We start from the raw sequence: 15,223 nt of genomic DNA, 5'->3' as shown, positions 1-15,223 counted from the left end.
AACTCCCGGAGTTTGCTCAAACTCATGTCCATCGAGTCAGTGATGCCATTCAACCATCTCATCCTCTGAAATTAGTCATCTTCAAATTACAGAATCTGGCCAAAAGGCAAGATAATCTCAGAGTGTTGGTGATATGTATACGCATAGGAAACAGGAAGAGAAAGGGCTGTTAACTCATGACTGAAAGGAGTTTTAGTGACTCTGGTTAGCTGGTGCTTGTAAGGGTAACCTACTTTTAGGGAGATGGCTTGCTTCTCTTGTAGAGGGTCTTCACTCTCATCTTTTTTTAAAATTTATTTAATTGGAGGCTAATTACTTTACAATATTGTAGTGGTTTCTGCCATACATTGACATGAATCACCCATGGGTGTACATGTGTTCCCCATCCTGAACCCCCCTCTCTCTCCCCTCATCTTTATTGTAAATGCTTTGTTATTTTGAATCCGAGAGGAACCATGACTTCTGTTTTCAGTAAAGCTTAGGAAATAGAAAAGAAAGAAGCTGTATCTTAATAGAGGGCTACAGAATAAAAATATGGAACTCAGAAATTTGGCATTCAGTCTGAGAGAAAAAGTTTTGTTTTCTATTTCTATCTTAGTTTTCTTTAAAAAATTAAGAAAAAACCTTTTATTATAGAGAATTTTAAAATTTACAAGAGGAAAAAAAAAACTTAAATCTGATGTACTCCTAAGTCACCTTAAACAGTTAACAACTCTTGGTCAATCTTACTTCATTTATACATCCACCCATCTTCTACTCCTAGATTATTTTAAAGTAATTTCAGGCATTGTATGATTTCATCTATAAACATATATATATAGTTATGCAAGTAACCCTAATATCATATCCATAAAATTCTTAATAGTAATTCCAGATGGACAGGGAGGCCTGGCCTGCTGCAATTCATGGGGTCGCAAAGAGTCAGACTGAGCGACTGAACTGAACTGAATGTCATGAGTGACCATTATCACACCTAAAATATTAACAGAAACTACAATATTATCAAATATCCTTGTCACACCTGAAATACATTAACAGTGCTTACTACTTATTGAATTTTCAGTCACTGAAATTAGTCACTATTTCTAATTCTTTCTTCTTTGGTTCTTGCTTGTTTATTTAAGATTCATCCACTACTGCTACTGCTAAGTCACTTCAGTCGTGTCCAACTCTGTGCGACCCCATAGACGGCAGCCCACCAGGTTCACCTGTCCCTGGGATTCTCCAGGCAAGAACACTGGAGTGGGTTGCCATTTTCTTCTCCAATGCATGAAAGTGAAAAGTGAAAGGGACGTCACTCAGTCGTGTCCGACTCTTCGAGACCCCATGGACTGCAGCGTACCAGGCTCCTCTGTCCATGGGATTTTCCAGGCAGTAGTACTCAGTTATAAATTTCTTGAATCTTTTTTAACCTATTGGTCCCCCTCTGTCTCTTCTTTTCCACTAAAGTTTATTTGTTGAAGGATCATTAGCCCTGAAGAGTTTAGCTCAATTTGTTTATGTCCAAAATGGTGCATACAATTCAATATATTTGTGAGACAGATGCTTGAGAAAGATCTGTAGAAGATTTCATTTGTAAAAAAAATGATCAGATCTTTTCTTATGCCATTAAGAAATACCCATCCCCCAACATCGGAAATGAAATCATTTTTTAATGACCTGTAAAGTTCATTTTCCCCATCTGAAGACTTTAGAGCTAGGTAGAGCTTCAGTCATGTCCGACTCTGTGCGACCCCATAGACGGCAGCCCACCAGGCTCCACTGTCCCTGGGATTCTCCAGGCAAGAACACTGGAATGGGTTGCCATTTTCTTCTCCAATAGGTAGATCCTTTAGGAATAATATAATCCAGTGTTTTGTAAAGTTTAAAACGCTACGGTCTCTGATAAGAAATTCACTGGAGGTTCACTCCTGGGTGTGGATCTGCAATTTAAAATCTACTATTGTGATACAATTGCTTCATTATGTGGATGAGAAAACAGCCTCAGAGAAGCACATGTCATGGAAAGATGACCCAGAGAATCCACATGGAAAAGAGGTCTGGCATTTCTGACTTGCAGACGTCAAGGATCAGATAGTTCAGGATCAGCCAGGTTCTACATTCAGTAGACTGTGCTTAGTCGCTCATATCTGACCCTTTGCAACCCTGTGGACTGTAGCCCACCAGGCTCCTGTGTCCATGGGATTCTCCAGGCAAGAATACTGGACTGGGTTGCCATTTCCTCCTCCAGGGGATTTTCTCGATCCAGGGATTGAAGCTGCATCTCCTTGCATCTCCTGCATTGGCAGGAGGACTCTTTGCCCTCTGAGCCATCAGCTGGCACTCAGGAGCAGTGTGACCTTACACAAGATATTTTTCTCTTTCTTAATCTACAAAATAAGGACAATACTATCACTTGACTCAAAGTATTAGGATGACTAATACATAAATATATAACTATTATATATATCATACAATATATTAATATTATATTTTATTTATATGAATAATGTAAATAAATATGTCCTGTGTTGATTTTATTAATTATTACTATTAATTTCCTGAAAACAGAAAGTTGATAGTGTAATACTCATACGAGAAAGTCCGTTGGTTTCTCCTAAGAAAACTACAAGAGAAACAAATTTCAACTGTTTGGATTGAAGCATCTTGTTCGATTTTGCAGTATGTTTCCAATCAATCCATTTTTCTCCCCACACTTTAAAAGACAGAGTACCAATACCTTGAGAATTTTGTTACATGCTGGGGATATTAAGGAAAAAAAAAAACTTCAGGATTAAGAATCAGTTTTACTGTACTGGTATGTTTGGGAAAACTGTAAAATAATTGCTTATATTTTTCTGATAGGAAAACAGGTAGCATTTACACCTAGAGTCTATTATACAGAGCGAAGTAAGTCAGAAAGAGAAAGATAAACATTAAATATTAACGCATATATACGGAATCTAGAAAGACGGCACCGATGAACCTGTTTGCAGGACTGCAGGAGATGCAGACGTAGAGAACATGCTTGTAGACACAGCGGGGGCTGGAGATGTTGGGAAAAACTGAGAGTGGCGTGGAAGCATATACATTAGCGTATGTGAAATTAGACGGCCAGAGGAAATTCGCTGTATGATGCAGGGAGCTCAAATCCGTTGCCCTGAGACAGCCTAGCAGGGTGGGGTGGGGAGGGAGGTGGGAAGGAGGTTCCAGAGGGGGGCCATGTGTATACGTATGGCTGATTCATGTTGCTATATGGCAGAAACCAACACAATATTGTAAAGCAATTATCCTCCAATCAAAAATAAGTAATTTAAAAATGTATTTTAAATTTACTCATTTCCTTGGCTGTGCCAAGTCTTAGTTGCGCACGTGGAATCTTTGATCTTCAGTGCGGCATGTGGGATTTAGTTCCCCGACCAGGGATTGAAACCAGGCCCCCTGCATTGGGAGTGCGGGGTCTTAGCCACTGGACCCCCAGGGACGCCCCTGTTTACATTTCTCTAATTGGAGATCTTCGTGGGTGATCGACTCTCAATGATAAAAATGAATAAGGGGCAATATAGAAAGTCAAAGTGAAGAGGAACTCAAAAGCCTCTTGATGAAAGTGAAAGTGGAGAGTGAAAAAGTTGGCTTAAAGCTCAACATTCAGAAAACGAAGATCATGGCATCTGGTCCCATCACTTCATGGGAAATAGATGGGGAAACAGTGGAAACAGTGTCAGACTTTATTTTTCTGGGCTCCAAAATCACTGCAGATGGTGACTGCAGCCATGAACTTAAAAGACTCTTACTCCTTGGAAGGAAAGTTATGACCAACCTAGATAGCATATTCAAAAGCAGAGGCGTTACTTTGCCAACAAAGGTTCATCTAGTCAAGGCTATGGTTTTTCCTGTGGTCATGTATGGATGTGAGAGTTGGACTGTGAAGAAGGCTGAGTGCCGAAGAATTGATGCTTTTGAACTGTGGTGTTGGAGAAGACTCTTGAGAGTCCCTTGGACTGCAAGGAGACCCAACCAGTCCATTCTGAAGGAGATCAGCCCTGGGATTTCTTTGGAAGGAATGATGCTGAGGCTGAAACTCCAGTACTTTGGCCACCTCATGGGATGAGTTGACTCATTGGAAAAGACTCTGATGCTGGGAGGGATTGGGGGCAAGAGGAGAAGGGGACGCCAGAGGATGAGATGGCTGGATGGCATCACTGACTTGATGGACGTGAGTCTGAGTGAACTCCGGGAGTTGGTGATGGATAGGGAGGCCTGGCGTGCTGTGGTCCATAGGGTCGCAAAGAGTCGGACACAACTGAGCGACTGATCTGATAGAAAGTCAAACTGTAGAGTGAGACTATGTGATTGAACGCAGCTGTCGGAAATAAGAGATAGGCCACAGTATGCAGAGGGCATTAAACATCTCCTGGTAAAACAGACCATATTCTTGAAGTCAAATAAGGAGTAAGGGAGGATGTTTGAGTTTAGATTTAACTCTTAACCTAAGAGAAGAGGGAGATAAATGGCGGCATAGTGGGGATACTCAAGAGGATAATTATTCTAGAAGATGTGCATAGTCCATATCATGATTCCCTTGTATCTTTTGATATAGATGCCTTGTTGGAGGAACTGGAATACTCTATGTTCCAGGAAAGTGATGAATACTCCAAGGCAGCTTCTCCTCCCCTGGATCAGCATTCGAGAAAGGAGAGTAACCTTGATGAGACTTCAAAGGTCCCTTCCGTTCCTGATGACACGAATCCCTTTCCAGTAAGTTTTCATTTATTGAAGTATCTTGAATATACCTATTTGAGTGCATTTCTGAAAATTAATTGTATCTCAAATAAAATTATGCAAAAAGGAGAATCACATATCCAAGAGACAGAAAAAACCTTCTCCTTAAAAATTAAAAAAAAAATTTTTTTAAATGATAAAGGTGGTTGTTTTTGGAAAGAGGAAGAGCACTGAGAAAAGTATCATAGAAGAATAAGTCTTTGGAAACTTTTTTTTTCTTATTAGAGCCTGGAGCTGGCAGAGTATTGTATAATTCACTTGGGATATTCTGATATCACCATTTGGGTATCAGACATGCATGTTGCAGTTTGATTGGAATGTCGCTCAGTAAGGCCAGAGATCACCTGGGCAAGGCCAGGTGACAGTTTAGCTAAATCTTGTCAGGATGGCTTTTTTAGGGTATTCACTTTCTGGCTCTTCTTTTCTGCTGAATATATTAGGAAATTCAATTATTTGTATATGCAGAGGTGAGGAAGCTCTAAGGAACCAACACAAAAAAACTACACTCAGGAAAGATTATGAATTAACCTCCCCGGAAATCCAATTTATTAACTTCTGGCTAGAATTTAAAGGATCAAGTAGAGCAGATACGAATAACATTTGTTGATACATGTTGGTATATATCCTTCCCTATGGATAAGTCTACATGCATCTACTTTATAATTAGAAGCTTACTTGGTGAGAATGGGTTACTATAGGAGGAATCAAGAAGACGCTTTTCATATCTGGCGTTTCTGAACGATGATTTTTTTCCTTTTGGCCACACTGTTCTGCATGTGGGATCTTAGCTTCCCGGCCAGGGTTTGAACCTGTGCGTCCCGCACTGGAAGAGCGGACTCTTAGGCACTGTAGCACAGGGAAGTCCCTGAACTACGGTATTCTGACCCATCCTTGCACACCATATGAAGTCACCAGTAGCACAGACTTGAAATCCGGGCCTGTGGGAAGGCTTCCTCTTTAACCGCTCTTCCTTCCAGCTATGCTGGTACAGTTTTCAGGACACACATTTCTCTCTTTTCTAGGGAGCCATTGTCTCTGTTCTCACTGTGAGGTCTACCCATAGACTCCTAACTGGCCCCCTCACCTGACCCCCTGCAATTTCTTCTCCAAATTGCAGTCAGGATAATCCTGTAACACTTAAATCAGATCACCTCATTCTCCTACTCAGAACCCCGCGATGAATTCTCGTCTCATTTGCAGTAAAAAGCCACAGTCTTCACACCGACCTGATTCATGGGTGACCATATGTCTTGGTTCACTTGGAAGAACCTGGGTTTTTGCTTATTTTCTTGACATCCTCTTATTGACTTTACCTTTTACCCCAGATTTTCCATATTTTTGTGAAATTTTAAAAATTAGTATTAGCTTTAAAGTAAGCCAGCATGGATTATAAACCCCCATTTGGTTCTTCTGGCTTCTCTCACAGTCTCCTGTGGGAGTATATAAAACACATGTGCCGTGAGCGGAGTCCTTATTTTATTATTGCTGTTGTTCAGTCACTCAGTTCTGTCTGACCCTTTGCAGCCCCATGAACTCCAGCACGCCTGGCTTCCCTGTTCACGCTCTCCTGGAGCTTGCTCATACTCATGTCCATCGAGTTGGTGATGCCATCCAGCCATCTCATCCTCTTTCAGCCCCTTCTCCTCCTGCCCTCAATCTTTCCCTGAATCAGGGTCTTTTCAAATGAGTCAGCTCTTCGCATCAGGTGGCCAAAGTATTGAAGTTTCAGCTTCAGCATCAGTCCTTCCAATGAATATTCAGGACTGATTTCCTTTAGGATGGACTGGTCGGATCTCCTTGCAGTCCAAGGGACTCTCAAGAGTCTTCTCCAACACCACAGTTCAAAAGCCTCAATTCTTTGTGCTCAGCCTTCTTTATGGTCCACCTCTCACATCCGTACATGACTACGGGAAAAACCATAACTTTGACTCTATGGACCTTTATCAGCAAAATGATGTCTCTGTGTAGATTTGTCATAGCTTTTTTTCCAAGGAGCAAGGATCTCTTAATTTCATGGCTGCAGTCACTGTCCACAGTGATTTTGGAGCCCAAGAAAACAAAATCTGTCACTGTTTCCATTTTTTCCCCATCTATTTGCCATGAAATGATGGAACCAGATGCCATGATCTTTGTTTTTTGAATGTTCAGTTTTAATTATAGCTGGATCTAATAGATGTGGTTTAGTCACTAAGTCATGATCAACTCTTGGTGACCCCACGGACTGTAATCCACCAGGCTCCTCTGTCCATGGGATTCTCCAGGCAAGAACACTGGAGTGGGTTGCCATTTCCTCCTCCAGGGGATCTTCGCCACACAGGGATCGAGCCTGGCTCTTCTGCATTGTAGGTGAATTCTTTGCCAACTGAGCTACAAGCGAGGTCTAGGATCTAAGAGATGACTAATGACAATGACTAGTCTCTCATTTCCTGATCCTGTTAAGACAAAATCTAACTGGCAGCACCCTTTGGAGGGTGATACTCATGGTGCTGGCTGTTATAGCTAGAGCTCAAGCACAGCAGTCAGTGGCAGCTGACTCCTCTGGGTTTAAGTGGTGGCAAGAAAAATGAGGAGATATTTTTTCCCCTGCTGGCCACCTGTCATAGCGCTGCTTGTGCCCTGCTGTGGTCTGTGAGATGATCTGTGAGATGCAGAGAGTCTCCTCAGGGTCAGAGAGAAATACAGGAAACTACGGCTTAACGTCATACACATCTTGCTGAAGAAACAGAGGCTGAGCACTCTTGCCATAGGGTACAGATCAGATCACATCAGTCGCTCAGTCGTGTCCGACTCTTTGCGACCCCATGAATCACAGCACGCCAGGCCTCCCTGTCCATCACCAACTCCCGGAGTTCACTCAGACTCATGTCCATCGAGTCAGTGATGCCATCCAGCCATCTCATCCTCTGTCGTCCCCTTCTCCTCCTGCCCCCAATCCCTCCCAGCATCAGAGTCTTTTCCAATGAGTCAACTCTTCGCATGAGGTGGCCAAAGTACTGGAGTTTCAGCTTTAGCATCATTCCTTCCAAAGAAATCCCAGGGCTCATCTCCTTCAGAATGGACTGGTTGGATCTCCTTGCAGTCCAAGGGACTCTCAAGAGTCTTCTCCAACACCACAGTTCAAAAGCATCAATTCTTCGGCACTCAGCCTTCTTCACAGTCCAACTCTCACATCCATACATGACCACAGGAAAAACCATAGCCTTGACTAGACGAACCTTTGTTGGCAAAGTAATGTCTCTGCTTTTGAATATGCTATCTAGGTTGGTCATAACTTTCCTTCCAGGAGTAAGAGTCTTTTAATTTCATGGCTGCAGTCACCATCTGCAGTGATTTTAGAGCCCAGAAAAATAAAGTCTGACACTGTTTCCACTGTTTCCCCATCTATTTCCCATGAAGTGATGGGGCTGGATGCCATGATCTTCGTTTTCTGAATGTTGAGCTTTAAGCCAACCTTTTCACTCTCCTCTTTCACTTTCATCAAGAGGCTTTTGAGTTCCTCTTCACTTTCTACCATAAGGGTGGTGTCATCTGCATATCTGAGGTTATTGATATTTTTCCCGGCAATCTTGATTCCAGCTTGTGTTTCTTCCAGTCCAGCGTTTCTCATGATGTACTCTGCATATGTTAAATAAGCAGGGTGACAATATACAGCCTTGACGTGCTCCTTTTCCTATTTGGAACCAGTCTGTTGTTCCATGTCCTGTTCTAACTGTTGCTTCCTGACCTGCATACAAATTTCTCAAGAGGCAGATCAGGTGGTCTGGTATTCCCATCTCTTGAAGAATTTTCCACAGTTTATTGTGATCCACACAGTCAAAGGCTTTGGTATAGTCAATAAAGCAGAGATAGATGTTTTTCTGGAACTCTCTTGCTTTTTCCATGATCCAGTGTTCTTGTTAAAGCAGTTTTATCACTGATTGTATACTAAAGATGTTAGTTTTATTATTTGGTAATGTTTTTAATGAACACTTCCAGCAGCATTTGGCCCAAATCCAAACCAAAACCAAAACTACACGTTTACCTGTCTCAATAAAGTTGATGTTTGGGACTCCTCTGGTGGTCCAGTGCTTAAGCATCTGCCCCCTAAGTGGGATCTATTTATGCTTAACTTTTGAAGTAGATCTTGATGCTTCTTCATAATATTTGTGTCTTCTAGTTTTTGAACCAGCAATGATATTTCTACTCCCCGCTGCCCCATGTTGGATGATAAATATTAACAAAGTTGAACAAATACTTTGTGCAGAATACACCCTCATCATCATCTCTTCTTTTTAAAAAAGCTTTATGATTTATTTATTGGTTGTGCTGGGTCTTCATTGCTGCGTGTTGGTTTTTTCTCTAGTTTCAGTGGGCTTTCTCTTGTCAAGGAACATGGGCTATAGGGAGTGCAGGCTTCAAGATTGGGGCACCTGGGCTCAGTATTTGTCCGAGGATTGAACCCGTGTTCCCTGCTTGGCAGGCAGATTCTTAACCACTGGATCACCAGAGGAGTCTGATCATCAACTTTCTTGAGACAATTAAATGTGTAGTTTTGGTTTTGAGAAGTTAATACTTAAGAAGAACGTGCCAGGTGATGATTCAGTATGTGAAGCTGCAGGAGGTGTGTTTACACGCCATTGTGATACACACCTTCCATACGGACCAAATGACTCTCCTCAATTAATTTTGCTCATTTTCAATTCTAAGTTTTCTTGTGCTTGTAACTAAAGTGAACTAGTGATAATTAATTGACTCCTTTTGCAAGCCACCAGATAATGTCAGATTAAATCAGTTAGAGGCCTCAATTAGAAACTTTAGTTCCAAATTGGTTTAATTGTTACAGCTCATTCAAAGGACCACAGAAAAGTACTTAGAAGTTTATTCTTCTGTCTAAAATGAAACATCTGATATTGCTAATGCCATTGTAAATTTAGTTGAAAGGTTCAACAATGGAGATCAATGTTGTTTTGAGGGGGTGATAATGCTGATACAAATTTTGATGGAGCACAGCCTAATGGTAAAATCAATGTTTTTTTCATACTTGAAAGCCTGTGGAGCAGATAGGTAGTTGGAACTGGTCGTGATGTGCACAAAATTCATGACTGCATCCAAATAAGCTTCTGTATTCTACCAATCAGAATAGAAACTGTGGTTCTTAAAATTTACAAAGTCTCTCTCTATATATATTTACACACAATCAGTGGAGAAGGAAATGGCAACCCACTTCAGTATTCTCGCCTGAGAAATCCCAAGGACAGAGGAGCCTGGTGAGCTACAGTCCGTGGGGTCACAAAGAGTTAGACATGCCTGAGCAACTTATCACATGTGCACACACACACACAATCAGGGTGTGTGTGTGTGTGTGTGTGTGTGTGTATATCATCTACAAAACTTTTGTGACAGAAGCTGTTGTTGAATCTAAAAATATATATTAGCATGGCTGTATATATTTTCTCTATTCATTGCCTGCCATCAACTGGGTTTTAGAAATGTCTGAGCCTTTGAAAAGTAACTTTGTAAAGCAACCTCAGTGGAGGCCATGTTATGGGCAAAATCAGTTGGAAATATTTAATCAGATTATTTAATGCATGTAGCATGAAAATTCAGCTTTTGAAGTTTTTAAACAAGTTGCAATTATGTGCAACAAAGTTTGCAAAAAGGAAGTAGCTCAGATTTCTCCTTACAAAAGCCTGGGAGGAAATGAACCAATCAAAAGATGAGCCCTCAAACATTTTCATGACCTAACTTGAAAATCATGTTTTGGAAACATCTCAACTTTGATGGACCTCCTGATTTTAGTTGAATAAATTTATATTCCCATCAGAATGGGTTGAAATTGTGAAGGCCTATGATTTTGCAGTATCTACATTTGATGAAACGTTAGAAGGCATCATTTAAGACCTCTGTCTTGTAAAAATATCGAAGAAAGTTGTGCTGAATGGAGGCAGAAATACTGCACGTGTGAAAATATTGGAGCTGAAATATTTACACATTTTAATACAAAAAATAGGATTGAGAATATCTTCCACTCAGCAGAATCTGCTCCAAACTTAAAGGTTCATCACCATCTAGACAGGGAGTATCTTCTCAATTAAAATTATTATGGGCTATGGAGAAACAGTGTCAACAATTTCAGATATATTAACGGTAAGACACAGCTTCAAAGAAGACTGCAATTTAATAAAAAGTGTAAAAATAAATAAGATCATGTTGAAAAAAGGCATTTTTTCAGAAAAATTTTAGCATCATGATGTTAAAGACAATGGCTAAGTAGCCAATTAAGATATGCATACATATATCTCAAAAATATTTACTTGTGCCATTTTAAAATGCTTGAGTAATCAATATAAAAAGTCTAAAAAATTTTTTGCTTTCATGTTCATAGCTATGTGTCATTTTAAAATGTTCTAGAAAATTTTATTTTGAGTAGAATTCGTTGATTGGTCTACCAATATGATAAAATAAAAATATTGGTCCATAAATACACATTTTAAAAATTAATGTAATATTAGTTATTTTTAGTACTCTCTTTCATTTGCAAGGACTTCCTTGGTGGCTCAGCTGGTAAAGAATCCGCCTGTAATGCCGGAGTCCTGGGTTGGATCCCTGGGTGGGAAGATCCCCTGGAGAAGGGAATAGCTACCCACTCCAGTGTTCTGGCCTGGAGAATTCCATGGACTGTATAGTCCATGGGGTCACCAAGAGCCCGACAGGACTGAGCGACTTCCACCTCACGTCACTCTCAAATGTGTCGCAGTCTGAATAATAAAGTATGTGTTCGCCGACCTGCATGAACTGGGCCCTGACTTCTTGTCTCACTGGTGTGCTCTACTCAGGCCACATAGGTGCTCGACCGCGGTGCCCGTGACATCTGCACAGTGTCCTCATTCCCTTAAGTCCTTGCCCAAGCACTCCTTCCCAACCAATATATCGGTGGACGCCATCCCTCCCCCTTTCCTCGTCTCCCTTGTTGTTGTTTGGTCTCTAAGGAGCGTCTGACTCTTTGTGACCCTAGACGATAGCCCCCACCAGGCTCCTCCATCCATGGGATCTCCCAGGCAAGAATACTGGCATGGGTGGCCATTTCCTTCTCCAGGGGAACTTCCTGACCCGGGGATCAAACCTGCATGTCCTGCGTTGGCAGGTGATTCTTTAGCAGTGAACCACCAGGGAAGCCCCTTTCTTATCTCCTACCCATCATTAATGTTTATTATTTTTTTACATATTAATCATATGTCTCTCACCACCGTAATGTAAGGCTCAGGAACAATTTCTATTCTTTTGTTTTGTTTTTTGACTCCTGCATCCCCTAGCCCTCACACCTGACAGGCACTTAATAAATATTTGCTCATGAAATAAACTACGGGTCAGCTACCCTTTAGAGTCACTCCTTATTTTTTCCCGTGTGTTAAATTGAACCGCGTTGTACTCTTCCCCGACTCCGTCCTGTATAGTTCCAGGGGCTTTGCCCTGACTCATGTTGTTTTGTGGTTCTTTTCTGAGAGGGGTGGCGTCCCTGTTTCAGTGCTTTGAGGGCGGGGTGGGTTGGGTGGTCCCTGTATTTGATCACAAGCCAGCTACTGTGCTGAGCATTTGGCCTTTCTCTATGGGACGGCTGCTACTCCTCTGCCTTGTGAAAGATTTGACATATGCTAGTCGTCAGTCCCCTTTAGAAGCTCCAAACATCTTCTAACTCTGGCTGTGGGTAAGTACTAGGATTCTTTTTAAATTTATCTTTTATTAAAAAATTTTATTGAAGCGTAGTTGATCTACAATGTTGTGTTACTTCCTGATGTGCAGCAACGGGATTCAGTTATCATCTACACACATGTATGTATGGGGTCGCACAGAGTCGGACACGACTGAAGTTACTTAGCAGCATGTATGTATTATCTATTTCTTTTTCATAGTCTTTGCCATGATGGTTTATCACAGGATACTGAATATAGCTCCCTGTGCTTTACCGCGGGACTTTGTTGTGTATCCAACATGCAAATAATGAGAAATTCATTCTTACTTCTTCTCTGTCACTTGCGTGTCTTAGGTGCAGCTTGTGTATACTACCGAAATCCAGGGACCCAATGTCTACAGGTATTTTTCTTTTTCATTAAATATTTTAAAATGAAGGATACTAGAGAATTGTTGTCAACCTATGTCTGGGCCATCATTTGCTTTCTCAAGTGTTTGTTACTAGCATTCCTATTTCCCGCCCCTCATTCCATGGTCTGTGAGCAGTGATGGAATTCTGCCTGCTGACACGTGGTGGTTTCTCAGGGAGCCTGGCTTCCAGACGGGTCATCTTCTCATCCGCGCGGGTGGGCGCTGTTGTTTCCTAACCTCCTGACAAAATGTAAACAGCCCGAGTCATCACAGGTGCTACGACCCAGCTATTCCAGACACCGTGCTGCTGTTCACTAAAGAGAAAACAGCCAAAGAAATGTCAGCAAGACGCTGACAAAATCAGAGCCAGGATCAGGGCGGAACTAAGACAGTGGTTTCCATGGCAGATTGATGAATACATGTGGTTTTTGTTCTGTTGCTAAGTCGTGTCTGACTCTGCAACGCCATGGACTGCAACACGCCAGGCTCCTCTGTCCTTTACTGTCTCCCGGAGTTTGCTCAAATTCATGTCCATTGAGTCAGTGATGTCATCCAACCATCTCATCTTCTGTCGCCCCCTTCTCCTTTGCCTTCAATCTTTCCCAGCATCAGAGTCTTTTCCAATGAGCCGGCTCCTTGCATCAGGTGGCCAAAGTATTGGCGCTTCAGCTTCAGTAGCAATCCTTCCAATGAATTTTCAGGGTTACTCAACATTTATTTAGCGGTGGAGGGATTTCCTTTTAATAAAAGTTACATATTGCTGCAGATTCTACTTACTAAATGATTTTTTCTGGGCAAGGCAGAGTTTGACAATCTAAAAAATTAAAGGGCCACTGTTTCTGTTCATCAGACAGCATTCTGGGAAAGAAATCAAAGGGTTTAAAATGTAAATGCTAAAGCTTCACACTTGGTGAAGAGAACTACACCACATTAGCGTGGTTTCACAATTGCAACCAGTAACTCACATGTGGCACAAAGATACAAGGAGGGCCTGTGCTCTCTTCTGAAGCCTTGGCACGACTTCCCATCTTAGGGGGCTTTCTGTTCATGTGAGAGTGAAGCCAACTTACTAATACCTATCGCCAGCTTATTCCAGTGCTAGGAAGCTGCCTGCTGGGTGTGCCCCTTAGGCCTTCCCGTCTCTTTCCTTTGTCAAAAGAAAAAAAAAAAAGTAAAACATTAAGTACGTGGTACACTGTAGCTTCTCACTTAATATTTTTTTATATTGAAGAAACCAAGACTTGAATGTAAAAGCTAGTAGACACAGGGATATCTAGTATGAAACCCAGCCCGACCGGCGGCCACTTTGCCCTATATCTGGCCTCGTGACCCGCTGACGGAGCGGCGTCCTAACTTCCGGGCGCCTTTCCTCTGAGTACAGATCTTTGGGGAGAAGGAAATGGCAGCCCACTCCAGTGTTCTTGCCTGGAGAATTCCAGGGGCAGAGGAGCCTTCAGGGGTCACAAAGAGTCGGACACGACTGAGTGACTCACACACACACACAGATCTTTGGGCCAGGAGAGCTGACCCCTGCGGGTCGGGTTTTACCAGCTCCAGGGTCGTAGGCTCCCACCGGCTGCAAACAATGGAAGGCGCTGGGCGAGACTGGGTGGGGCGGGTGGACGTGCTGGGGGGAGAGGGGTGCAAGGCAAGGCCGTTTAGGGCGCGTGCTCGCCCAGGCTCTCTCTCTCCTCAGTGTCTCTCCTTTTACGGCTTCTGATTCCCTCCTCTGCCTGGGAACCTGGGCTCCCGGGGCTTGGTAACTTTGCCTCTGCGTTTTGTGCCTTTGACTAACGGCTTCTTGCTGAACCTGATCTCTGAGCTCCCTCGGTGTTTCCTGTCTGCTTCTGAGCTCTCCATCACCCGTGTAATTAAATTGCTGAATTAAATTCCTTCTGCTTACTCTCAGTCTTTGAATTTTCCTGAGCAGATCTCAATCAATGCAAATACCACTACTGAAGGATACTCACCATGTCGATCTGTGTAGGAGAGTGATATGAAATGCAGGTGACCTAGTCAATATGTAACGGGCTGATCCAAACCCCGGGCTGATAAAATTCGGAGCCCACAAGGCTTCCGTGTGCAGATTCAGCATGAGACACAGAAGCAAGACTCCTGCTTGCTGTTTCCACCATTCCCTCTGACTTGCTTAAATTAACCAAACATTACTTTCAACCTTGAAAGTATGTTCAATACCAGGTGTGGATATAACAATATGATGATTTTTAGAAATACATCTTTTATATGACCCGAAATAATTTTAGTTAAGAATAGGGAGGGACACTTCATAAACATATTGCAGAGGAATAAATAGGGGAAAAAATAAAGCTCTTCACTTGGTAAGTCTTGAACTCAACTTTTATATTTGTATTTTTTTTATGGT

The 15,223-nt window shown here is 42.1% G+C and overlaps 1 protein-coding gene across 6 annotated transcripts in view; it reads left to right on the top strand.

Annotated features, from left to right (window-relative positions):
• Positions 1–15,223, top strand: part of LPXN (leupaxin) — a 44,022-nt gene that overhangs the window by 4,991 nt on the left and 23,808 nt on the right. For 3 of the 6 annotated variants that reach the window (XM_086338762.1, XM_086338765.1, XM_086338764.1), the window contains 2 exons: positions 4,580–4,737; positions 12,785–12,831. In XM_086338762.1, coding sequence (XP_086194888.1) covers positions 4,580–4,737; positions 12,785–12,831 — 205 coding nt within the window. The remainder of the gene's footprint in view (positions 1–4,579; positions 4,738–12,784; positions 12,832–15,223) is intronic. The other 3 variants (XM_086338763.1, XM_086338761.1, XM_086338766.1) reach the window with 1 other exon arrangement.

Source organism: Bos grunniens, chromosome 15, assembly GCF_055505025.1.
Source record: "Bos grunniens cultivar Pamir isolate PY7600 chromosome 15, Bosgru_T2T1.0, whole genome shotgun sequence".
NCBI lineage: Eukaryota > Metazoa > Chordata > Mammalia > Artiodactyla > Bovidae > Bos > Bos grunniens.
The sequence above is the reverse complement of the archived record's forward strand: the minus strand, read 5'-3'. Positions and strand labels throughout refer to the sequence as shown.